The sequence below is a fragment of the Meriones unguiculatus genome, chromosome 11 (assembly GCF_030254825.1).
Source record: "Meriones unguiculatus strain TT.TT164.6M chromosome 11, Bangor_MerUng_6.1, whole genome shotgun sequence".
In the NCBI taxonomy this organism is placed as follows: Eukaryota; Metazoa; Chordata; class Mammalia; order Rodentia; family Muridae; genus Meriones; species Meriones unguiculatus.
The window spans coordinates 99,686,667-99,713,132 of NC_083359.1; the positions used below are offsets into that span (position 1 = coordinate 99,686,667).

Sequence of the window (26,466 nt, forward strand, 5' to 3'; positions counted from 1 at the left end):
TGAGCTTGATGTGATCCTTCTGGCCTCCCCTTTCTCCTCCCCCGCCCTCCAGCTACCACAGAAGAGCTATGATGACCTCCATCAGTGGATTTCGGGAGGAGTGTGCTCTAATCTGCAAACAGTGTGAAAAGACTTTATAAGGGGTCTTTTCCACATACTCTACTACAGCTTTAAACAGCGGCCCCAGGACGTCAACCAGTGACCAAGCCGCCCATGCCCCCCGCCCATGGTGAACTCTGTGCTGGGTGCATCCCATCACTCACCACCCATCGGCTGTAATAACAAGACTATAGTCTCCACCGATCAGAGGGGGGAAACTGAGGCTTAGAAGGTCAAGCAACTTGGCCTGGGGAATGGGTAGAGAGAAAATATTTGGAGCCAGACCTTGCTACCCTTGTTGGAGGAATGTCGGAGGCAGAGAGCTGGGTTCCAGACCCGGGAGTGGCTCAGTTGGGAGCCTTGGCTGTGTCTCAGGGAGACACTTGAGGGCAAAAGCCTGGCCACATATCAAGGGCACTTCACAGCTGCTCTCCGGCTCTGCTATAAACTACAGCCACCAAAGGACGCTGGTGTCTGTGTCTTAGAAGGCCGCCCAGCTCAGAGCCCAGAAGACTGATTTTAGCTATTGTGGGAAGCTGCAGACCCTCCCGGGCAAAGCCATCCCATAACCCCAAGGTGTTTGCTAAACCAAGTCCCTAGGAGAAGCCTGCAAGTTATCTGCCAGTCTGCCAAGTTGGGGACCTGTGCTCATGGCCATAACCCTGGGCCTGGAAAAGATGTTCCCTAAAGAACCTTGACCCATCCACAGTCTTTGTCCTTGCTGTCCAGAACCATCTGACCAGATCACAGCCCTGTCTTCAGGCGTGACAATGCTCCTTGTCACCAGCACCTAACCTTCTACCTGTCCTCCAGGCTGATAGCTACAGGAGACCACGATCACCCAGACACGCAGCCCTCATCACCTTCACCTTCACCTGAGGTCTTCTTTCTAGCCGACCCGGGAGCATCCGGAGAAGCGGGTAGCCCGTTGCCTGTTGCATCTCAGGATCACTTTTGGCACCGAGTGCCTAAGCCTGGGCCCACAAGAGGCTGGTCCCTGCCAGCACAGGGGGCAGCAATTGTGACCAACTTCATTTCACGGGACATCTTCATGGGGTGGAGGCTCCACCTGACTGGGGACAGGGAGGCAGGGCAGGCCTCTATCCAGTTCAATTCCTCAGCGTCAGCCCCTGGGGAGGAATGTCTGCAGTGGCCCAGCCGTGCCTGACAGCACAGGACTGGGCCTACTAAGTCACTTGTCCCAGGAGGTGGGGAGAGAAGGCAGCATCACCCCCTGTTACCAGATCCCCGAGAGCAGCTCCAAGGCCACACTCTCTGGCTGGTCTCCCGCCCCTTCCACTGACGGAGAGCGGGGATGGTGGCACTGTCCTGCCGGCCCAGAAGGAGAAACAAGCTGAAATGAGGGTGTGCTGGAAGCAGCCTGCTGAGCTGTGCGGTAGGAGTGATGAGCCTGGGGACTTGGATACATTTCTGTGTCTGCCAGCGCCATGAGCCGTGCTAACACACGCCCTGCGTGTCTGTCTTCGCTGATGCGTGAGGGGCTCAGCCTATCAGTGAGCCCTAAAATACGTCTGACTACAGAAAGTCTTAATCAGTTCATCATTCGGCTCCTTACCCGGGGGTGGGGAGGAGCCAAATCCTGCCTGAAAGTAGCTGTGACCAATGGTTATGAATTGTTAAGTGTCAGGTAACTGAAAGCAAAGTAGTTTAATACTCACAAAAACTCCATGAGATGAACCTTGCCAGCCCTGTGTTCTAAATGAGCGAGCTAGGAAACGACAGAGCCTGGCTTTGGGTCGGACTGGAGACCTGCCTGTGATTCTGCATGTGTGCCTCCCCGCCAGTCCATGAAGTGTGTCCATGAAGTGTGTCACAGGATTCCTAGGACAGCCCGCCAATGCTGGCGCCTGGCCTATCTGGGTCAAGCGCCTGACCATCCCTGTTCTCCCGCAGGCCTGGAAACGGGCCGGAGACCTGAGACTGCTAGAGTGAAGCACTGTTTGTTCTAGGCTTAGGGTTCTAGGCTCCCCTCCAGGAGGCTCAGTGTTGGCATCCATGACATCCGGTCCCCTTTCCCTGCAGACTGAGGTATCAGAACAAAGTCTGCCTGCCAGTCACAGCCTGGCTCACACACCCTTGCACAGAAATGCAGAAAACACATCCAGTTCCCGAGAATGCCAAGAAACAGCGTGTGTGTCATTTTTTTTTTTCTTCAATTTCATTTTCACTGTGACAGCTGTGGCCTAGCTCCTGGCATTTAGAGCACTGTGCACAGACCTGAGATGACACATTCAATAGAGAAGTGAGACTGGGAAGCAGGCAGAGCATGGAGAGGAGGCATTTCTGCACCTTGCAAAAGACGGGGGAGGCTTGCAGGGAGGGTTTGTAAAACCAGGAGACACCTTAGGTGACAGCCATAACCCATGATAGACCCCAATAAAAGGTTCACAAGAAAAAAATTATCCACCGGGCCTTGGGGTCCTACCCTGTGTTTTCCTTCCTCCGCACACAGTCCTGGGGACCAGGGCTATAGTAGACATTTAGAGGCTACCAAAGCAGACCAGCATCATTCTCTGTCCCAGCCTTTCCTACCTGCACCTTCCCAAACCTGTGAATGAACAAACCCGGATTTGAAGTGGGGGCAGAGGAAGTTCCCACATGAACGTCTGTCCTTTTCAGTGTGGTAACACGTGTCACTTTAAAAATAATGTCTGCATCATTACGGACAAGCAGAATCTATGATAGTTTCTGACAACAGCAGCCCTGCTCTATTTCAATGAGGAAAAAAATTGCCCAATTTTAGTCATGCTTTCTGAGAATGACTGGAGTGGTTTCAAGACAGTGAGAAACAGCGGAGAAACAGCAAGGCCCTGCCTCCTTCTGGACATCAGGGTGCACTGCACGATGGCCCTAGGACAAGAAAGCTGGTCAGGGAATGCATTTAATTTACAAATGATACTTCAGTGAATACCAGAGCCCAGGTTTAAGGCACAGTGAAGATAACAGGGTGTGTGGTATGATATAAAGAGCACCACGACAGAGAAAACAAGGGGCCCCATAGGGCAAAGAAGAGCCTGACCCAGGACAGGGACATGAAGGTCACTTAGGAAAGGCTTTGCAAAAGTGCGACTGAAACAAGTTCAGAAAGCTGAGTGTGAATTATGCGGAGGGTTTCGGGATGGAGGGTTCAGAGGACACAGCCACACGTGGAGAACGCTGAATGTGGTGTGGCTCCGAGCGACCAGAGCGGAGGGTGGGTGTGGAGCCAGCGACGTGAGCACAGCTGGATCTCAGGGGAAGAGAAGGGGAGCATGTGGATCTCAGGGGAAGAGAAGGGGAGCATGTGGAATTTCTTCTCCTGGTGACAAAGCTATGACATGAGGACACTCCTGCATGGAGGAGATGATGCTTAATCCACAGAGAGATGCCAGGCCCTGCACTGAGGACAAGGTCATAAGCTGAAAGGAAATTAAGGAGGCAGTGAGGATGCCATGGCCATGGTGAAGAGTCCTCTGGGGCCCACAGCGTGGAGAGAGCCAAGCTGGTCAAGTCAGCCGCTCTCACTCCTGTCAGGCCAGAGAGCCCTGCTACCCTTTCTCAAGGCTTGGCTTGGCAGTGTCTTCCTGTCCAGCTTCTTTCAGGTTCAAATGGAAATTCTTTGAGCCTCTCTGCTCCCGCAGGATTGCGGTTAATTGCACAGCTAACTAGCCAGCACTTCAGAGAGGCAGCAAGCCAAGGAAAACAAATCCTGCTTATATGTTAGGTGCAAAGGATTCCTTGCATACAGGGTTTTCCATTTTAGGGAGAAGTGGGAGGGGCAATTTCCAGGTGTGCTTCGTGTTACTCAGCAGCCAGACACTTTTAATTCCAGTTACCTGCCTCAAGGACACAGCTGAAAGGAGAAAAATAAAGTCAATGCTAGTTTACTGCATAGTTTGTGCCTGAGACATCCGGCCCTCTCTATAAAGTGACACCCATCCCAGCTCCTGATTTGTGGTGAACACCCTGGGTATGGCTGGCAGGACACTGGCTGAAAGGCTAAGAATGCCCAAGGCCCAGCTGCTGCCTCCTGCACTCATTTCCAAAGGGCTCGGTCCCTGCCACTGTTACCTCGGGTTCCAGTTCTTCGGCCCTCATTCACTAGTCAGTGACTTCAGGTAGACCCGAAGTGTCTCGCCAGTGCTGAGAGCAGGCAGTGTGCTGGTTCAAACACATCAGTAACAAACTCAGAATCACCAATAATGCATCGGTGTCACCGTACAGGAAAGAAACTAAAAAGCACTTTCTCTTGGAGTAATTTACCCAAGCGGGAACCTGGATTTGAAAATTCTTTGCTTTCTCCCCCCTCCATCCCTGTCTTCCATCTTTGCCTGGATGTTAGCTGAGTCTAATCTCTGCCTGCCTGAATGCTGTCTTAGGACTCTGTCCCTGTATCCGTATCTGTGTCTGTGTGTCCCTAACAAAGCATTTTTCCTCCGTATTTACTGAACAGCACAGAAAACATCACACGGGGAAGGAACTTGGGTACTTTACAGAGGCATCTTCAACAGAGTTGCCCAAGAGATGAAAGTTTTCTGACTCCCAACTGGCCCAGATTACAAACAGTATTTGTGTGTCGCTTTTACCATTTATGGCAGTCACTTTTAACCTATTTCCTGGTTCTGGCATTTATTACTGTAACATAAATAAACACTTGCATTACTGTGGGTCAGGGGCTCCGAAGAGTACATAAGATCACAGCGAAGAGTACATAAGATCACAGCGGTGCATAATCTTAGGTTGTGAACATTGTTGCATGGGAAATCCAAGGCAAGAAAGGTTGGTAGTTACATTGTTCTCTAAAAGGCCGGTTAAAGAAAGGCTGAGTACGCAGTAGGATTGCAGTCTTTTTTGGTGTTTCGTTTTTTCAAGACAGGGTTTCTCTGTGTTGTTACCTTGGCTGCCTTGGACTCGCTTTGTAGGCCAGGTTGGTCTTGAACTCACAGTGATCATCAGCCTGCCTCTGCCTCCCTGAGTGCCGGGATGAAAGGCGTGGCAGTCTTAAGTGACCTCAAGGTATGTTATTAGCCTTGTCTGTGTGGTCCGGCAGGAGTTCCAGTCTCTTAGAAGGTAAGCGATGGATCGCCATGGTGCATGGTGGGGTGTGGTGACCCACAATCGCTGTGGCTCTCCACAGGCCATTAGGATGATGGAAACAACAGTGTGTGTCTATGTGTGTGTGTGTGTGTGAGAGAGAGAGAGAGAGAGAGAGAGAGAGAGAGAGAGAGAGAGAGAGAGATGGAAGGTGGGCCCCAGTCTGTGGTTCTACTACAGGAACCTTTAGGGAGTGGGACCTAAGTTAAGGGAGCCAGTATGCTGGGAGAATGGCTCTGAGGGTTCCAGGAACCTGCCCCCTTCTTCGTCCCTCTCTTGGACTCCTGCCGTGAGGAGAGCAGCTCCCTCTGCCTCAGGCTTCCACCACCCTCAGTTTCCTCGCTCTATGGTAGGGAAGGCCGCACAGCGAGGCTAGGCAGGGAGAAGGCACACCTGTCCCCAGATGTGTATGTGGGTGACAGGCGAACAGGCCTTCACCTTCCCTTCTCTTGACTTCGAAATGCTGGACCTGTTGGAGAAAGTGGGCCACTGGGAGTGTGTTCTTAAGGGTGTCATCTTGCCCCTGGCCCTTCTGGTTACTGCCCTGCTCTTCCTGCTTGCCACGATGTGAAATTCTCTGCTTCGCTATGCCCTATGCGTTTCCCAGCATAGATTAAGATCCCTGAAATGATGGAGAGAACCACTCCTTCTTCCTTTGAGTTATCTTAGACAGTCTGTCCCAGGTGTGGGGAAGCTAACATGGGTTGTGGGTCGCTCTGAGGAACAGGAAGAGGCTGGTCGTTCCCCTTGGCTTATGAGGGGGCAAGCACTGGTCCCTGACCTCCCCGAACTGATGGCAACACTGCAGGCATGCCTTGCTCTGTCCTCCAGCTGCCGGCCCTGAAGCAACCACAGCAGATGAGGTGCTTTGCAGTCCATCTTGATGCTATAAACCTGAGGTGCCCTGGGACAGTGGTTCTCAACCTGTGAGTTGCAACCCCTTTGAGGTCACCTTTGCGGTCACAGGGGTCACCTGAGACTGGCAGAAAACACAGATCTTTACGTTACTATTCATAACAGCAGCGAAATTGCAGTTACAAAGGAGCAGTGAAAATAATTTTATGGTTGGGGGTCCCCACCACATGAGGAACTGTGTTAAAGGGTCGAAGCATGGGGAAGGTTGAGAACCACCACTCTAGGATGTCCCATAGGTACAGGGAAGCACAGAGCCTAATTGTCCCCCAGCATTGATTTTTGCTAACCCAAGTGGCTTCCATCTTACTCAGTTTTTCCCCCTGCCTATCCGAAACTTTCTAGATGCTCCATTAATCTGTGTGCGCTCTGGAGTTTGCTTTGCTGTCGATCTGTACTATTGGGATCAGCCAGGATACAGAAATCATTTTAATTTTTCCCATATTTGTTGAGACTTGCTTTGTGTCCTCATACAGAAGGATGCTCCGTGGGCTACTGAGAAGAATGTGAATTCTATAGCATTTGAGCGGAGTGTTTGTAGTTGACGTACAACGTCATTTAATTTGAATTATTTCTGTTTACTTTTCGTGGGGATGGCCTATGATGACAGTGTGTGATTGAAGTCACCCTCTGCCATCATGCTAAGGTTCTTACATGGCATTCCATCTAATAACATCTGTTTTATGAGCTCTAGCGCTCCTGTGTTCAGGGCAGACACATTTAGAATCACAATGTCCCCCTGATGGATTCTTGTTCTGGTTTGAAGTCTATTTAGTCAAATTTTGGAACGCTTTCTGGATTCTCCTGTGTCTGTGATGTGTTTTGTAATTCTCCTGTAGTGTATTTGCTTCCCATCATCAGTAGGTTCGGTAAGTTCTTCCCTAGCATCCCTGCATCGGACAGTGAAGATGCTGGCTGGGCTGTAGACAGCGCCTTGCCATCCCCTCCTTGTTTCAAAGATCCCCCACGATGGCCGACAGCCAGATCTAAGTTGTGGCTGTGGATACCCCGGTGCTCATTTATGGAAGGCATCATGTCCACGTTTATCTCACACACGGTTCCCTTGCCAGTCAAGAAAGGAGATGGGCTCCCGCTGTGCATCATTCGGTCCTGGTGCTTCGTTCAGAGTCCACACCCTTGGCTACAGGGACCCAATGAGCAGAGAGAACTTTGGATCGGCCCCCTTGCCCCAGAAAAGAGGGAGGTGGCCTTCTGAATGGAAAGAACAGCAGCTGGGATTGTAGGGAGAGAGGGATGGAAATGTTTAGGGAGGCTGGAGTTCTGTCTGATTACAGAAATGGAAGACAAGGGAATTCAAGAAGCCACCAGAAAGGTCACATGAATGTTTATTACATAGAAAAGAGGAAAAAGAAGAAAGGGTTGCCAAAACCATTATTTCCAAGGATTAGAAAAACAAAACAAAACCCACAAATTGGAATGCCAAAGAAATGCCATGCTCTTGTATCTTTCTATCAGGGAGACGTGTGTATGTACACATACGTTTATGGAGATATGTACACAGGCTTGTGGGTGGTGTTCTTCATCACATGTACAGCAGCTGAGAGAAAGGGGTTCAAAGATGGACGGCTGGAGAAGCAGGAGCCCAGCTCTGCTCCTGTGGAGCCCGGTGGGCCCTGGGCCAAGGCTTGGGGCTCAAGCCTGAGGACACTGGGAAAGTTGAGCCAAAGTCAAACCTGGGCCCCAGACTTCAGTTTCGGACAGGCGAGTCTAGAATCTTCCCCAGAGCTGAGATAGTCCAAGTAGTCTCCAAGAATGCTTGCAACCTTTGGAAGGGGCTCGCAATGCTCCCCTCCCCCCCCCCCCGGACAGGAGCATGTGGGCTCCGTGTGAGTGGGAGTGAGAAAAGAAAGCCCTGGCTATTGTCAGAGAACATGAAAACGTTCAGCAACTAATTTAACAGGAAAAAGAGACCCAAACAAAGCCAATGGCAACACCAAAGACAGTGATTCACAGCCCAACACTTGCCCATAATTCAGTGATATGGCCAGTGCCTTCCTTTTATGTGTTGTTGAAAACAAAGGGGCACCGCAGGCGCCTGCAGGAATTTGTCACGTTCCCCACCATCACTTCCTGCTCAAAGCTTCCCTCCTCATCTACTCCTTGCTGGATCCTGAGCTGGTGCAGACAGTGTAGAAGCTCAGAAGCCAAAGTCCTGCCTGAAGCCCCAGAAAAACGTCAGGAAGATGCCCCCCTCCCCAGACTCTCCATAGTGGACCACTCTGGGGCCCGGGGGGCTTCAGTAGAGCTGGACTTGGTGCAGTGGGGACACTGAACCCACCGACCCCAGGAGAGAGGGAGACTGGTGTGGACAGTGGGCAGAGTTGGGTGGGGGGTAAGGACAGTCACCACGCTGGGGTGGGGGTTTTTCAGTGACATAGTTTACCAAGGGTCACCCATGCTCCCGTACATAACCCCATAAACTCACTGGGTCCCAGATTTACCTTTGGTGGAATCTTTTCTTTAGTCTTTTGATGACCTAGTTGGGGCGAAGAGGCACTTCTCTGAGTCTCCCTGGAAAAGGTCACTCACCGGTGACCTGTGTTTGTTTTACCAGAGACAGTTTAAGCCCTCCTTGCTCTGGCACTATCAGCCTTGTGAACCAAGAGGTTAGCATACCTCCCTTGCCTGGTTGGGCCTGGGCTTCCTAGCCCCTTCGCCTTGGCAGGATTGGTGAAAATGACAAGCTGGCTTCACTTCTATACTGTAGATGGTTGAAAGGAGGTTAAAAGGCAGCTAGCTGAAGGGGCGTGGGTGAAACTGGACCGTGGTCACCCTGGGATGCCCATGTCTGTGTCCCCTACAGCCTGGACACAGAACCCTCGGGAAGGAAACAGAGCTGCTGGTCGTTGAGGAAAGGGTCTCCTGCCCCACTTGCCATCACGTCACTACTGCAGGGAGGAGGCCTGGAGGGCATCATCTTTCATCAGTTCCGGATCTGAGCATTTTAGCCCCGAAGGAATGCTTGCCAACTGCAGAACCTCACAGCAGGGGGGTGGGCCCCACCGGCAGGCCCACAGATGGTGTCCTGGCTTCCTGCCTCCACTAGGGGGCAACCTTGGTCTGCATCAGGTGCACTTCCACGCCAGAGTAGGAGAGGCAGTGGCCACAGAGGAGCTCTGACTGATGGAGTCCCTCCAGCACTCTGAACACGGCCCCAGCTTTCTTCTGTCATCAACCACAAGGAACATCACTAAGGCCTGAGTAGCCTACTCCCACCTCACATGAGCTGGAGGCCTCGGAGGTCACCACCCAGCCAGCCAGCCAGCCAGCCAGCCAGGAAGAGACCAGCTAAAGAAAAGGACTTAGGGCGAGCCGGTTGTGTTTTTGCATCTTAAGGTAGAAGGAAAAGTATCATTCAGCCTCACTTTCCCCCTTTGGGACCCCTGGGCCTTTAAAGGGGATTTTTTTTTTTCTAGTTTTGGGTTTTCAGCCCACTATATGCTGGCCTTTGACCCTGTGTTTGAGATGTGTGGATGTCTTTTCTTTTGGACATCTTGATTCTTTTCAGACATGCTAGCCTGTAGTTCTTTTTTTTTTTTTTTTTTCTGTATCTCCTTTAGCTGAGTTCTCCTCCCTGCCCCACCCCTACTCAGTCCTTAGCATCCTACACCCCAAGACTGTATCGGGCATCAGTGCAGCCTCAGTCCTGTGATGGAGTGCAGGAACTGGATCCCACGAACCAGGCAGCTGTTGGCACCAGCTCTGTCTCTAGCTGCCCTCTGCTCCCACCCTCCATAAGGGACCTGCAGAAGCCAGGGGGCATGGCTTTGAGGACAGATGAGCTCAAGGATCCAGGAAGACAGGTGGGAAAATGCTACCCCATCCTTCTGAGGAGGTTCATTATTCCTCCCTTGACTTCTGAGGGGCGTGTGTCTTGGGGAGAAGCCTGATCTCTCCGGGTGAAAGCTTCCCTCCTCACAGGCTGCTCATAGAATAGTAGGAGATGAACTGCCCTGGGCAGCACCCAGGCCAGGCCTACTGCTGGGGCTGTTGGCTGGGCCTGGACACAGGTCTGGGGCCATGGAGGCAGGGAGCTTACGGTGCCCATGTTACTTCCTTCTCCTGTCTCCAGAGCATCTGGAGACTTGGCCCAGGCAAGGGCAGCAGGTTTGTCAGACCGAGGCTGGGAGGTGGCCTTTAGGCCACAGTCTGAGGTCTTCAGTAGCCTTCACAATACGCTACACACTGCTGAGTAGCTTTAACTTGACAAAACCTAGAGCCACCTGGGGAAAGTCTTAATGAGGAATTATTTAGATCAGATTGGCCTGTGTGCACGCCTGTGGAGGATTGTCTTAGCTGCTCACTGAAGAGGGATGGTCCACCCTCAATTCGGGTGGTGCCGGTTCCTGGGCCGAGTCCTAGACTTTCTAAGTTTACATAGAACTAGCTGAGGCACAGGACAGACAAACAAAGAAAGAATAAAAACAAACCCGGCATGGACACGTTTGCGTCTCTCTGCTGTCGACTGTGGATGTGGTGTGACTTAGCTGCTTCCTGCCATCGTGACTCCGCTGCTGTGCCGGACTATGTATAACCTGGATTATAAGCCCAACCAACCAACCGACCAACCAGAAAACCTCTCCCCTTTCCTCCTTTGTGTTGCTTTTGTGTTGGGATGTTGTATCACAGCACCAGAAATGAAGCCAGGACGCTTGGGTTACCTGGTGCTGCGTTCTTGCTCCAAGGCTCCACTCTGGTGGAAGCAATGGCCACTCCGATCACCATGAGACATTAGGTCCTGTCAGTGCCACACTCACCATGCTCCCCGTGTGCCTGTGATTTCTGCCCCTGGCGCTCATAGCCAGGGAATACCCTTCTGAATTCTTTCCCCAAGTTGGGACAGAAGCCCTGAACTATGTCGTTCAGGCAGCTTTGTCACTAAAGGGTCTGACAGCCACTAAGCACTCGATGGGCTGGTCACCCTGCTTTCTAGATAGCTGAAATGAACTCTGGCCACCTAGATCCAATGGCCAGCTTGGACTATGAGGCATGAACTAGCCACTGTCCATCACCTGAGAATGATTATGCTAAAGCCATGCCTCACCCAGGCCTTGCTGTTTAGAGCCGGTGACCACCCTCAGACTCTCTATTCTGGCGGATCCTAAAGTCTACCCACATCAGCCCCTGGAGGGAGGGGGTGCCCAGGAGACAGCTTTCTGAGCTCACAAACCCTGGTATTAAGCCATCCCACACTGGAAGTCATGGTGACACTTGTCACTCAGGAAAAATCCCACTCGAGTCTGGCTCATTTCACTAAACAAGCAATACAAATTGCTATCTCCTCTAACTCCCCCGGTAGCCACCCCCAGCCCAAGCCAGGGAAATAGACTTCTCCCTCGCTGTGGGGGCCGCTCTTGCCAAGGCCTGTCATCTCTGGCTATGTGGGCTAATGGGACGTGGGCTGGCAGCATGGGAGGGGACGCTAACCCACCATTCATTCCCCTGTGTCACGGCTGTCTGGTGTAGCTCTGATACCCGACTAGCCTCTTTGAGAGCAGCAATGACAGGGGCTTTGGGAAAACAGAAGCAACAGAAGAAAACACAGAAATACACAGGCCCCTGGCAGGTATTCAAAGGGTGCAACTAAATCCCACACAGCCATGGAGGAAACTAATGGGTGGAGACGTGGTAGGACAAGCCAGTCAGCCCAGCAGCAGAGGCAGGAATGAGTACATCACGGGACTCCCATCTCTTCATGATACTGGGGGCTCTCCAGTTGGGGGTCTGCTCCCAAAGGTTGCAATTAAGGAGCCTGGTAGGGGGCTGGAGCCCCAGTGAAATGTGGGAGCGTCTTCCCAGGAGCCTCCGTTCACCAAGGCAGAAAGTGGCAGCTCCTTTCTTTAGCCCTGGTCACTCTATGACAGAGCCTCAGCTGGAGAAGGAAAGATTCCCCAAGAGGGACCTACTGATGGCTCAAGGCCAGTACGACCAGGGGGAACTGAGCTCCGGGCCCTTCCCACATGTTAGCGCCTCCTACCTTAGAATGAGAATGAGGAGAGATGCAAAGAGCCACTCCATCATTGTCATTTTGGTTCGATTTTCTCTTAATTTCAAATTGGTGCCCTCCTACCTTCTGTTGGTTTTTCTCTCTATTGAGGATCTAGCTCTGTACCATCGCTCCCAGGTTTGCTGCTTAAAGGGGCACAGAAGTCCACGTGCCAAGCCAACAACTTCAGCCTCTCAGGGCGTCTCCTTGCAGCACGTCTGAAATTCAGGTCGAAGTCCCCAACCTCATGATGTCACTCGGCGGCTCTCATCCTTCAAATGCAGACCAGTCTCCAATGTTCTCCAGGACTTGCTCCGGCAAGGCTATTTACATTCCATGGGCCCCAAGGCTCTGCCTGTCCACAGGAGTGTTTGGAGGTGAGTGGGGAGCCCAGACGCAGCTGGGGTATTAAGAAATGGCAACGAATGGATTCCATCATCTTCCTCAGAACAGTCTGGATTCAGAAATACGTGAATGTCGGGAAAAGGAGAGGACACCAGAAACGGTAGTAAATACGTCCAAGAAGACCGCTTCTCGGCAGCCATTCACAACTCAGCCACTTTGCATATAGCCGTCTGGATTCTAACAATGACATCCCAGAGGTGGAGCCGGTGGCGCCCTAGGGTCAGGTCACAAAGGTCACAGGCACACCCAGCAACTAGAAGGCTGGGATGTCATCAGACACCTGGGGGGGAGGGGCAAGAACCTTCCCACACTGGCTATCACCTGGCTGCCTCATAACCCCCACCCTGGTACTGCCCCTGGGAGGGCACAGAGCAAATTCAGGGTACCACGTAGGGGGTGAAGACCCAGAGGAAGTGTTCCGTGAAGTCCTGACGCCTGGGAGAGAGCCTGATCATCTGCACAGGGCTACAGCAACCCAGCCTGGCAGGCCTGTCCAGTGGTCAGTTGGATAGGCATGCCCAGCACCCCTGGCACTTGGTCAATATGCTGCCTCTAGCCCAGTCCTGATGTTCTGAGCCTGTTCCTTCCATGCACCTCTGGAGCAGGGAGAGGAGTTGACCTTGGAGCCTGCTGAGAAAAGCAGGTGTGTTTTTCAAAATAAATAATATTTTTTTAAATACTCCCTTTCCACCCCAATCTGAGAAATGGCAGAAGAGAAGATGTGAGGGTCCTTGTGCCCGGAGCCACCTGGTACGGCCCTCACAGGACCCTGGACTTCCTCGGAGGTCCTGTAGGCTCACAGCTGCTGTGGGATACCCTGATCTTTGTACCCTGTGAGGAAGGAGGAGAGGAGAGGTGGTTAGGGGAACACACCCCCTTTGGAATTGTCCAACATGGCCTGACACCAGAATATACTCATGAGACCTTGTTTATACCACGAAGATCCTATTTGTACCGTAAGCAGCAATGATCTACTATTTACAGGCAAGGCTATACAGGAGGAAAGGAGGCATGGGGAAGGGGGAAGGAAGGAAGGAAGGAAGGAAGGAAGGAAGGAAGGAAGGAAGGAAAAGGAGAGGAAAGGAAGGAGGGAGGGAGGAAGGAAGGATGGATGGAGGAAGGGAGGGAGGGAGGGAGGGGGGAGGGAGGGAGGGAGGGAGGGAGGGAGGGAGGGAGGGAGGGAGGGAGGGAGAGATGGATGAGGCTGGCAAACCCAGGAAGGGAACAACTGTCTGGCATATGTTTGGCTAACTGGATAGCTGGGACAGGAATAAGACTGGAGCGCACTGAGTCTTCAGAGCATCATTGCTAATCACAAGCTTTTTGTTTTCCAGCCTCAGAGATGAAACCCAGGTCCTCACACACACTCACCAGTGCCTCACCTCTGGCTGTAACCCTATCCTTCCCTGGGAAGGTAGGAGCACTGATGTCAGACTTGTTGCCAACCTGGCTGGGTGAGATTACAGAGGTGGGCTAGCAGGTGTATGGCGCTGTGGCTCTGCCAGCCAGTTACTTTGGTCTGAGGAGGTATGCCCCAAGGGCTCTGACTGGGTCCCTCTCTGTGTAGCAGGCCACCTATCAATCTTGGGTGATAACAACCCGGTGCTGGTTAAGGGTCCAGGAGCAATAGAAGAGGTGAGCGTGGCCAAAGATGGTTTGGCTATTAGGGACCCATTATGCTAGGTGCTCTCCTCTCCAAAGAAAAGCTAAAAATACAATCAACAGTTAACCAACTAAGAGGGTGGGGTGTCTGTGCAGGAGAGAGGTTTTACCTACCAACAGACTCACCTTGGGAGACTGCAGCAGCAGGGATTCAAGGCAGCAGAAGAAGAGAGAGAGAAAGAGAAACAGTCTGAACACAGAAGGCAAAGCACTGGGGATGTAAAATGGGGGTGGAGAGCTCTATCAAAGACACTGCAAGGGCAGGGCGTCAGCCGGGGGGGGTGGTATTAGTATTCCCCATGACCAGCCATGTGGCCAGCACTCCACCTGTATCACAAATTCCTGCCCCTGTCTTCCCAGCACCCACTTCAGCCATGCCCACACCCCTGCTCTCCTCCTGTCTTCATTCTTTCTTCATTACCACCCCCCCAACTCCCAGCCCCTGTTCTGGATGATTTAGAAGAGGGACAGACAAAGCAGGTGTGACTGACAAACTAAAGATGCCATGGTGACCTGCCTTGGTCCCAGGCCAGCTCTGTCCAGGCTTTATGGTCTGTCCTTTCTATGGACTGGACCCACATTGATATTTGGGGAAGACCTTAGGATAGAAAACATTTTGCAGATATCCTGGATCAATTGGTAATGACTGCCTGGAACCTTGTGCTGAGACAAATGTCATAAATGATTACCAGTGTCTGGTATGGATGTAGCAACAGAAAGAGCAGTCGGGAGAGCCGTCAGACAAGTACTGACCAGTGATCAAGACAAGCCGCTGTGACTGTTTCCGCTCGTTATTAACACAGATGAAGCTTTTGTGTTTGTGACTGTTCTCAGAAGTTTTTATTTGATACTGTGTTTGCTGGTGGCACAACAAAGGTGCCGTGTGAAACCCAACCTATATTTCTATGTGAGTTATGCGAGGGGAACAAGCCTCTACCTAGCTGTTCCTGGGGACAAAGTCAGTTGCAGCTGTCCCAAGATGGCTCCCCAAACATGGCTGCTCGGAGCAGTCCAGCCCACCTCATCTTTTACAAAAGGCGAGAAGGCAATGGCTGCTGAGCCTGGTGGGTGTGTCTGGTGGTCTGGGTAGAGGAAGCAGGGGTCAATTTTCTTCTTGCAGCCTCCAGAAACCATGGTGACAACTTGGGTGCCAAGACAGTATGCCTGGATATGTCCCAGGCAACCAAGAGGCTGAGCAACCCCCAAGGGGGCTGAGAGGGCAAGAAGGAGGGCCTGGGCCCAACACTCTGCCATCTGCACATCCTGCTCCTCCATCAGCCAAGTCAGCAGCCTGGGAGACAGGGAGGCAGGGCATGGACCTCCATCTACACATCTGTGTTATCTCATGTGGGGTTGACGGGAACACTCTTGAGCTTAATGCTTTGTTCTAGATCCCTCGATTCTGGAAAATAAAGAAGATCAAAAGCAAGTGCAGAAGATTTCTGACATGCAGTGGTTCAACTCGTGACCTTTTAAGTTTAAGATGTGTTACTTGGGGTCCTGAGTTCATTTGTGACATGGCAGTCCTGGCATGTCATGGGTTCAATGGTGGTAATCCAAGGGAGGTCAGCCTCCGGGAAGCTGCCAGAATCCAGTTTGGCCTCATCACCATTATCGAAACCCCGCCTGGCATATTCATCAGCATCGTTGCAGACCTGGAAGGCCCCCTGAAGGCCAGGTATTACGTCTTGGTCTGCTAATGGGAAGTCTTTGGCTTACTTGGGGCATTCCCTTGAGGGAGGTATGAAGACCTGTGTTTCTTCTCTTTCCTTCCCTCCCCCGACCCCAGGCAGAAGGTGAGTGAGTGGCTTCTGTCCTGCCCGAAGTGCTGTCTGATTGAAACTCAGAGCCACAAGGCCAACCAACCCTGGACTGAATCCCCTAAAACTCTGGGTAATGTAACTTTTTTTTTTCTTGATGAGTCTATTTATCCTGGGCGTTCGTTACAGTAACAGAAAGCTGACTAACACTCTTCCTAAGGCCCAGCACTGACCCCGGTCTAATGAGCAGACAAGCCCAGGGTATGAAGATGGCGTAGCTTCCCAGGCCTTCTAGAGAAGCTGTGCCTTCTAGGCTCTAGCCGGGAATGGGACCTGGGGCCTGCAGACGTCCCGCGCATCCCTGGGGAGGTGGCCTAGTGTCCCCTTGGAAGTCTCCACACTATCTTTGGGACTTCCCGTGGCTGGTGGCACGCATGGCAGTACATCTCTCCTAGCAGTGATGCCCTGACCCTCCTCAACAGCGTGAGTGAGCCCAGGTACAGGAGGTCATCAGATGTGACTCGAGGGAGCTGGCAGCTCCCCGCAGCAGACAGGGGTACCCCACTGCCGCCTGGCGCTCCTCCTGCCCTGGCTTGCTGCCATCTGCTGGGTTGGCTCTACCTATGGGGCGTCCTAACAGTCCACCCCACTGACTTCCTCTCTGAATTCCGGAAAGACTTGCAGTCAGTTCTGACGTCCTGGCCACCCACTCTGAGTCCCACCAGGCTGACATCTGAGCCTTCTCTGGTGTGTGATGGTCCTAGCGCTGTGTGTGCCTGAGCTCCTGCATCCTCCAAGGAACACCAGCTGAGGCTAATTACGTTCTGGATCGCTCTAGACTATTCTAGATCATTCTATGGCCTCTGTATCTTGGCTTTTCCTCCTGCCTCTAGGGTTCTCACCTGGCACGGCTTGCGTCTTTACTGGCAATTCAACCTGGGAGCCCAGTGAGGAGTAGCAGGTAGGGGCCGGATACAAAGAACAAAATGATGGAGGAGATGTGGGCCCCAGCCATTGAGCCCCTCCACCCAAGGAGGTAGGAACAGGAATGAGGGTACAGGGAAGCAGCTGTTCAAGACAGGTGATGTCTTATTTAAGACTCTGCCAGGTTATTTTTAAAATAATCATTTGTCTTTGGTGAATTTGATTTTGTAACTTTATATACTTCCACAAAACACTTTTGTGCCCAAACTGATTTTTGCATTAATGACGGTGACTCATTAATGCCTTCAATGATAGTCAGGACTAACTGGTAAGGCTTTGGCACCAACCAACCAAAGAGTGTAGTTTAACCCTGTGAAGAGTTTACGGGTAAATCGGTTACACAGCTTCCTGTGGGTGAAGACAGTGTGTGACCTTGCTCTTCCCCTAGAAGAAACTGTGATGGAGACACAGAACCATGGGCCAGGAGACTGACCTCATTCTGAATATACCAGCTTCCCAGTTTCAGTGGGATGGCTGCTTCCTTGACAAATGCAGTGAGTGGTGCCTTGGCTGGAGAGGGACCCTCCCTTGGAGGCCCACCCTGCATGGTAGAGAGAGGGCTCTGGACCAGGTGGGCATGGCACCAGGACAGAGGAACAAGCGTGGCCTTGCAAAGGATGCGGGTGTCTTTGGGGTGAGAGGTCCTGGCCCATGTGAAGGCCTCCTGTTCTTCCCAGGCTGCCTCCACAGCTCTGGTACCGAGGCCAGGCCCCACCCCCGCTCTGCCCTCAGAGCACACCGGCAGTTACTCACTGGCGAGGATGACCATGTCCATGCCCCAGAAGATGCTCATGATCCAGCCCACCATAACTATGGCTGTCAGCACCTGGATGAGGGCCGCGGCGATATTCAGCCAGAAGACGCAGCACACGTGCCTGTCTGGGAGGTCCGTGCGTGCCCCGCACAGCACAGTGAAGGCCGAGACGAACGTACCTGGGAGAGGCCAGAGGGGACAGCTTCAGAGGAGGCTGCAAAAGCCGGCCCACCCCCACTGCTCAGCCTCCAGTGCAGGGAGAGCAGCGGGGAGGCCCTGCTTCCTGTCCTCTGTGCAGCGCTCCTGCTCAGGTCCTAGCCACAGCTTCTCTCCAATATAAAGAGATTAGGGTACCACCTGGAGGAAGGAATATCCTCCACCAAGCCTATAGCTCCTGGAGAGCAGGAGTCATGGGTAGACCCAGAAGCCAGCCTCAGAGGTGGAATTCCAGAGAGCTCATAACTTTACTCATAGATTTACTCAGGAAGTAAATCTCAGGCCATGTGCTGACCGCTAGGGGACAGGATCTTGGTGCTGTGCTGTGCAGGACTGCAGCCAGGACAGTCTCAGAGCACCCCTGGTGTTCCCACAATCACTCCAACCCACAGGGAGGAAGAACCATCTGAGGGGTGCTCCCTCCCTTTCCCTTTTCCCAGCCCCTCCTCCCCTCCCCCTCCCCCTTCCCACCTCTGCCTTAGTGTATTGGAGATACTGCTAGGTCTAATAAGTTTCACTTGACTATAGCTCTTCTCCAGTGTGAGCTCTGAGCCCCACGAGGAGGACTGTGCCAGGTTGGTGGTCTCCCTACGACTGTCTCCTGGGGGCTCTCATAACAATCACCACAAACTTATTGGCTTCCACAACACAAATACATCCTTTCCCTGCTTTGGAGGTCAGGCAGGTCTGAATGGGGCTTCCAGGCTAGTATAGGGAGACCATTCCCTGTTGCCCCGGCTTCTGAACTTGCCTGTGATCTTGGCTCATGCCCCCTTGCTCCATGGCAAGAGTTGGCAGCATAGCACTTGATCCTTGATCTGCTCCGTCTTCCCATCCCTGAGCCCTGGTCCTCCGCCTGCCTCATGTGAGGACACGCTTAGATGATCTCATCTCGGAAGATGCCCTGCTTCACGGCGTCTCGTTGTTCCCTTCGCCAGGTGAGTTCGCATAGTCACGGGTGTGGGGATTGGGACATGAGCACCTTTGGGGGCAGGCATTCAGTCTTCCACTCTAGCTTATGCAGAGACTCGGGGTCCCAATCCCAAGCTGACCCCACACTGGCTCCAGAGGCCAATGACCCGTGGAAAGCACATCACAATCTAAACTGAGACTTTTGGGAAGTTGGCCCGTGGCCTGGCGTCTATTCTCAGGACCCCAATTCTCTCTGCTCCTGCCCTCGAGGACACTGAGATTGTCCAGTCACTTCCCACTGAACCTGGTTTCCAGCCCAGCTTCCCAGCTTGCTGGCTCCCGCTCGCTTCGGGACACAGGCTTTACTCTGGCCGGTCCTAAGAGTCCAGCTGCTGATCCATCCCCTCCCCATGCTCCTCCTCATCTGAACTGCTGCCCCCAATGAAGGCCCCACCAATCGCCTCATCCCTTTACTTTCAGATCACCAACAGGCTCACAGTACCTCTCACACAGCAGGTGGTCTGGGATGGCCAGGAAGCAACCTTCACTGAGCATCTCCAGACCCTACACCACCACCCGCAGCATTTGTTACAGGCACAGCGCCCAGGTTCCCCAACACTCCTGATGCCTGCACTGACTCCCCTACCACATCCTAATGAATCCTGACAACCAGGAAGTCGGCCTCGAACCCACCGCGGCAGGCCTCTAGGACAGAGCACGGGAGCCATAAAACCCAGCTCTTGTCTTCACAGGGAGGACAGTCTAGCAAGAGCACACAGCAGGGGCTGGTGGCTCTAGGGTCACTGGAAGGAGAATGTGACCTCGGAGAGGTGGCAGGGACCCGGGGGACGTAAGTACACGGCACCGTCCTTCGCTGCTGCTGGGGTGTCGTGTGTGGGGAAGAGGAGATGAACACGAGCTGACGGCATCACACAAGAGAACCCTGCAGATGTGAAAAGGCGGTGGGAGAGGAACCTGAATGCGTGGGGGGGGGATATTAAGTGAAAATAACACAAAATAACACGGGTGCCATCCCTGCAGAGCCGCTGCTTTTCTTTACATTCATTTATTTATTTATTAGAGGGAGACACGCGTGCCACCGCGTGTGTATAGAGACCAGAGGACAACGGGCAAGAATTGATTCTCTCCTTCTACCACGTGACATCCAGGGATCAAACTCAGGCGGGCTGCCTTCATGACGGGCACCTCCACAAACACACAGACTTGCGAGCATGTATGTGAACACTCCTCAACTCCTCAACACGCACGAAATGGGGAAGGCGTGTTTTCTGAACAGTTTCGTGTAGCCAGGCTGCCCCGGGAGCCCTGCCCCTCCTGTCACTGCCTCCCGAGTGCTGGGATTAGACGTGTGTGCGACTGTGTCTGGATGAAAGCCTCGTCCGTCCCGATGTTGGTGTATTCCTGAATCACTCCGCCTAGGCTTTAGTTGACACTCTCCCTCTGTAACTGTGGCCTCCTTTCTCTCTTCCTGCCAAGGAAACCTCCTCTGAAGAGGGGATTCTCCCCCACAGGGTATGTTACGTAGCCCAGGCTACTAATCTGAAGTCTCTGCCTCAATCTCCCAAGTGCTGGGATTCTAGACTTGTCTCATAGTGCTCGGAGCCTCGAGTTAGGCATCTGTTCGAGTGCTGTCAGAAGACGGGGCTCACCAGAACCGCCAAGCTGACAGAGCACAGGTCTCTGGGTATGCCTGTAGGGTATTGTCCTGATTGTGTTAGCTGATTCGGGAAGGCTCACTGTGGTGGTGCGTAGGACCATTCCCCGAGCGTAAGGTCCCGGACTGAATAAAACAGAGAAAGGACAGAGCACTAGCCAAGCTCATTCTGCTTTTTGACGACACATGTGATGCTCTCCCGACACATTGACTTTACCGTGGACTGTGAGCTGAAATAAGTTCTCTCTCCCTTAGGTTGCTTTTGTCAGAGTGTTTTGTCACAGCACCAGGAAAAGAAATGGAAACAGAACCCAAGGCAATTTGCACACGAGAACTCTTAGATGCAGGCCCTTGAAGATGTGGATTCTAGAGTCTCAAAGCCAGCCCACTGGAGGCACAAGGGTGACTCTGGGAACTGTTTATTAAGCACAAAACACAGGCCGGGATGTATCTCAATATCATGCATGAAACCCTAGATTCCAACCTCAGTACCAAAAATAAACAGAAAACAGACGGACCACTCAGTTTGCAAATATGCTCTCTGAGGGCTTCAGAATTACAGATACACCAGAAAACTACCCAACCAGATTATAGAAATGGCTCAGTGGGTAGGAGCATTTGCTGTGTAAGCAAGAGGACCTGAGTTTGAATCCCCAGCAGCCACTGGTGCCTGCAGTTCCCGAGTTTGGGGGTTAGGGGTGACAGGGATGAAGACAAAGAGATCTAAGAAGCTCTCTGGCCAGACAGTCTAAAAACACTGAGCTTCAAGTTCAGTGGGAAACCCAGTTTCAAAAAATAAGATGAGGGGCTAGAGAGATGGTTCAGTGGTTAAGAGTGCTGTCTGCTCTTCCAAATGGACCTGGGTTCAGTTCCCAGATGACAGCTCACAACTGTCTGTAATGCCAGCTCCAAGGGGTCCGACACCTTCACACTAATGCACATAAAATAAAAATTAAATAAATTTTAAAAATATTCCATCTTTCAAAAAGTAAGATGGAGAACAATAGAGGATACATATCATTTTCCTCCAGCCTCCATATGTACAAGCACCTGCACATATATTTGTGCATACACCCACCCACACACATACACCACACACAAGAGGAGGAGGAGGAGAAGGAGAGATCCATCCTTAGCAAAAACTCGAGTACCCATGGTTCTGGCCTTTTGAACATGATGCAGGGCAAGGCTGCCCTGGACATGAGGCCTCTGGAGGTGAGCACAGAACCAACTGGCACAAAGAAATGATGATAACACACTACCATGTAGCATTGAAATCCGAGCTACTCAGCACCTGGCACGTAGGCATGGACATATGTTCTACCATGGCTGTGACAGAGATGGCAGGCAGGAGTGGTCCGAAGGAGGTCTTTCCACAGAGTCACGGCAAATATACGCCAGGCCAGTTTGCTGCCACAGTCCTCCGGCTACCATTCCACCTGATGAAGTGTACGCTGTACTCAGCTTCTCCGAGGAGCTCGAGATGCAGGTCTGAGCCAGGCAGTGGGAGAAGAAAGAGCCTTCTACTCCCCTCATCCCACCCCGGGGAGGTCCCCGAGGGGCTTGACTGGGGTGGAACTTTGGGTAGAGTTCCTAGAACTTGCCTTCCATTCTCCCCACCACTCCGATCAGGAATGAGAAGGGATCTCTGCTTATGAGAATAGAGCTGGTGGCTGGAAGAGTCCATTCTTCATATTCTTGTGGGGTTCAGCTTCTCACGTGCCTCACATGGGAGCCTTAGAAGGAGATGGGTTTGGGGTGAGAGAGATCTTGCCCTCTCCCAACCCCAGGCACTAGGATGTAAGTCAGGCCTGACCCCAGATGTGCCCTACAGCTGGCTCTATAGTCATTAAGTTGTATTAGTGGTAATGAATGACAGCTAAATACTTTCATCACTCAGTTGATCACAGCCATCCATCTTCAGGGCCTGGCTCTGAAGATAAGTTTTGGAGAACAGGAAGAAAATGGAAAGGGAGCCCCAACCCTATTGCGTGGCCATTTGGAAGTTCAAACCACATGCCAAAAAGCAAGCCCTACTCAGAAGGATGGCTTGATTCAGGACATAAAGCAGTAAAGGGAGATTGCATTAGGGCTGAACTCAACCTTAGGAAGAGCTGGTCCTCAAGGGAATCCCAAGGGAAAGAGAACAACAAGGTCACAAACATGTCTGGATAAAAACCCTAGGGACAATGTTCAGTGCAGCCCTGAAAGCAAACAGCCTCACTCTCTAGCCACAACCTGCTGGCTCCTCAGCACGGTCACCCTGGAGCATGGTCTGAGAAGAAAGCTATGCCTAAGTAGGGCAGAGAGGGAGAACTGGAGGGCCAACTGAGGTTGTCAAGACCCTGAGTCCCAAGGTCAACACCGGCCTAGCAAAGAGCTGTGTCTTCCTGTGGAACTGCACTGAGTCATTTATGCAGACAGCACTTCACAGCCCCAGCCTGGGTCTGTGGCCTCACGCCCTGGCTGGTGAGGAACTCGCAAGACCGCGCCATAGAATGCCAGTGTGTGTGTCAAGAGGGGCGCGTGGGTGTGTCTCACCTTGTCGTCATCATCCTGATACCCTCAAAGTTCCTCAGGGCAGACTCACCAGGGTGTTTGATACCTACTCCCTGGACCGGTGATAGGAAGGGCCTATGGATAGCTTTCTAATTTGCAAACAAACAAACAAAAAAAAGCATAGATGTTTTCATAAAGATACCACACCATTCGTGGGGACACCAGCAGCATTCACTGTCACCGCTCATCTCAGTGTGTCTAATAGAGCTCTCCCCTGAAGTCAGCAGCTCCTCCTGACCTTCCTCCTGAGGATGAGGTCTGTGGAAATGAGACCAGCCCCCACCTCACCCTTCTCAATGCCTCCACCTTGACTTAAGGTTGATTGTCCCTCTGGAGTCAAGTCAACTGGAACCGGTCATTAATTTTAATGGCACTGAGCATTGCATCAGCTGCCCTGGGCTTAACAAAATCTCTGTCCTCAACCTCCTTTCCTGCTCCATCTCTGGCCCTGGAAGGGCTGTGGGGAGCTGGGGAGCTGCAGAGCAGAGCCACACACCTGAGGTGTCCCTGAGGGCCTCTCCGGGGATGGTAGGCATGAGCAGAAGTTTAACTACATAGAACATGGTCCTCTGGCTCTGTCTTGCTCCTCACAGATCCTGGACTTCAGTGTCGCAGGATACACTGGAGAGACGGCATGGTGCAGGGACAGGAGGACCAGAACAGTACGAAGGCCCCAAAGCACTCAGCTTTGTTCTCATCCCCATCCAGCCTGTCCCTCGCTGAGGACAGTCAGGTCAGTGAGAGAGTGGGGGATGGATCAGCAGTGACATTTGCTGAAGAGGATGAGGCAGCTTCCATTGCCTAAGAATTTATAACCTGGCCAGATGACATTTCCACGGCTGGAGAGGCAGTGAGATTAAAAACAGAGAGGGGCCCTACCCAAGCTGGCAGCTGCCAGGAGCCTTTCTGTGAGCAAGGACATGAAGGATGCTGATGATGTCCAGAGGCAGCTCTCCCGGGACACTATAGATGTTGAAAATGGAGCCTAAGTCTGCCTTTTCCTTAGTGGTGTCGCTGACACCAGGGCTAGGCTGACGAGGTTCACTCAGTCACCTGATTAAGTCACCTGATTATGAAATGCCTGTTATACAGTGTTCAAGCCAACTCACCCTTTGCTTATCAACTCCAGACGGAGCAGAGACCCGGGGTCCCTACCACCCGAGTGCACGTGTGTAAGAGCCAGGGTTGTCAGACACCAAGGGGAGTTCAAGGTGAGGCGTGGGTGACCACTAGGAGTGCTATAAGGAGATATCTTGGGTGCCACACACTCCAGGAAGAAAGGACAGAGTGCCCCGAAGCCTTTCCTCTGCGGAGGCCTCGGAAGGCTGCTGACACATGTTACATGTCATCGGAGAACATTGCAGACTTCAACATCAAACCAGGAGGTTGCATTCCCACACGTGAAGCTGCTTCCCATGGATGAATGCTTGTGCCCTTGTGCCTTGCCCTTGTCAGGTTCACACGTTGAGAACTTGAGCTCTGGCATGATCAGCAGGCAGAGGCCTTTAGGGGGTGACTGAGTTTTGCTGAGGTAGTCATATTGGTGCCCATGCTGGAGCCTGGTCCTCACAGGGGACAGAGAGGCCCATGTAAGCTCCCGGTGCCTTCTGAGTATCCGCTCTATGAACAAAACCAGGAAGGGGTCCTCATGAGCTAGCCTCACCAGCTTGTTACTCTCTGACTCCCAGCCCCCAGAGCTAAATGGCGCTGGCTTACAGCTACCCACACTGGCACTGCCTTTTCCTGAAAACCACACTCAGGTCATGCCAGCCAGCCCCAACATGGATTCAGCTATCGTTTGTACAGCACCTCTGGGGACCAAGAAAAGGGCAAAACGATGGATGCCATTACAGGAGGCCAGCAACCTGGCTACCAGGAGTCTCAAGGGGTAGCAAGAGAGAGTACCCAGAATGCAATGCTGTCAAGTCTGTTGCTGGAGAGGTGGGGGCAGGGGAGGCAGAGGATGGCACTTGAGCATAGCGGGACTCTGGTACTGGAATGCCAGGGTCCAGATCCCACAGGTGGGCCGTGAGACATCAGGTTTCCTTGCCTATGTAAGGAAATGTCCAGAGTCTGCCGCACAAACAAGAAGATAAGGGAATGTGTGACCCGCTCAGAACACAGGCCGTGAAAGTGACTGGTGTGGACAGTCCTCCCTCGTGGGCTGGACTGGAGCAGAATCTTGGCAAGTGAGCTTATTAAGTATGAATACGAAAACAAAATTGAAACAGTAGCTAGTGACACTGTCCTCCATTCTACTTTTAAGTTAAATTTTAATTTTTTATATTAATTACAGTTTATTTACTTTGTATCCCAGTTGTAGTTCCCTCCCTCATTCCCTCCCAATCCCACCCTCCCTCCCTTATCTCCTCCCTGCCACTCTCTAAACCCACTGATAGGGAAGGTCCTCCTCCCCTTCTATCTCACCCTAGCTTATCAGATCTCATCAGGACTGGCTGCAATGTTCTCCTCTGTGGCCTAGGAAGGCTGTTCCTCCCTCCATGAGGGAGGAAGGGGAACGGGGGGGAGGTCAAAGAGCCAGCCACTGAGTTCATGTTAGAGACAGTCCCTGTTCCCCTTACTAGGATACCCACTTGGATACTGAGCTGCCATGGGCTATGTCCAATCAGGGATTCTATGTTATATCCATGCATGGTCCCTGGTTGGAGAAACAGTCTCATAAAAGACCCCTGTGCCCAGATATATTTGGTCCTCATGGAGCTCCTGTCCTCTCCAGGTCTTACTAACTCCTCCTTCTTTCATATAGTCCCTGCACTCTGCCCAAGGTTTGGTTATGAGTCTCAGCATCTGCTTTGATACACTGCTAGGTAGAGTCTTTCAGAGGCCCTTCTGCAAACAAGAACACTGTCATCAGAACAAAATGACCGCCTACAGGCTGGAAAAGGATCTTCACCAACCCTGTATCTGACAGAGTGCTAATATCCAGTATAGAGAAGTAAAGAAGTTAAAAAGCAACAAAATCAAGTAATCCAATTAAAAAATGGGGTACGGAGCCAAACAGAGAATTATCTGTAGAGGAAGACAGAATGGCAAAGAAACACTTAAAGAAATGCTCAGTGTCCTTAGTCATCAAGGAGATGCGAATCAAAACGACCCTGAGATTTCACCTTACACCCATCAGAATGGCTAAGATAAAAAACTCAAGTGACAACACATGCTGGAGAGGTTGTGGAGAAAGGGGAACCCTCCTCCACTGCTGGTGGGAATGTAAACTTGTACAACCTCTTTGGAAATCAATTCTGGAGCTTTCTCAGACAATTAGGAATAGCGCTTCCTCAAGATCCAGCCATACCACTCCTAGGCATATATCCAAAAGATGCTCAAGTACACAACAAGGACATTTGTTCAACCATTCTACTTTAAAAAGAAAAAATTATGTTTGCTTTGCATAACATGTGCCTGTGTG

General features: G+C 52.0%; 1 protein-coding gene across 2 annotated transcripts in view; it reads right to left on the minus strand.

Moving 5' to 3' along the window:
• Nucleotides 1–7,434: 7,434 nt before the first annotated feature.
• Stum (stum, mechanosensory transduction mediator homolog) overlaps nt 7,435–26,466 on the minus strand; it is a 51,970-nt gene continuing 32,938 nt past the window's right edge. The window contains exons 2-4 of one of the 2 annotated variants that reach the window (XR_009584658.1): nt 17,677–17,856; nt 14,306–15,581; nt 7,435–13,348 (exon numbers count right to left, since the gene is read on the minus strand). Coding sequence is in view for 1 of the 2 variants with exons in the window: in XM_060364812.1 (XP_060220795.1) it covers nt 13,314–13,348; nt 17,677–17,856 (215 nt within the window). In the remaining variant the exon portion in view is untranslated. The remainder of the gene's footprint in view (nt 13,349–14,305; nt 15,582–17,676; nt 17,857–26,466) is intronic. The other variant, XM_060364812.1, reaches the window with a different exon arrangement.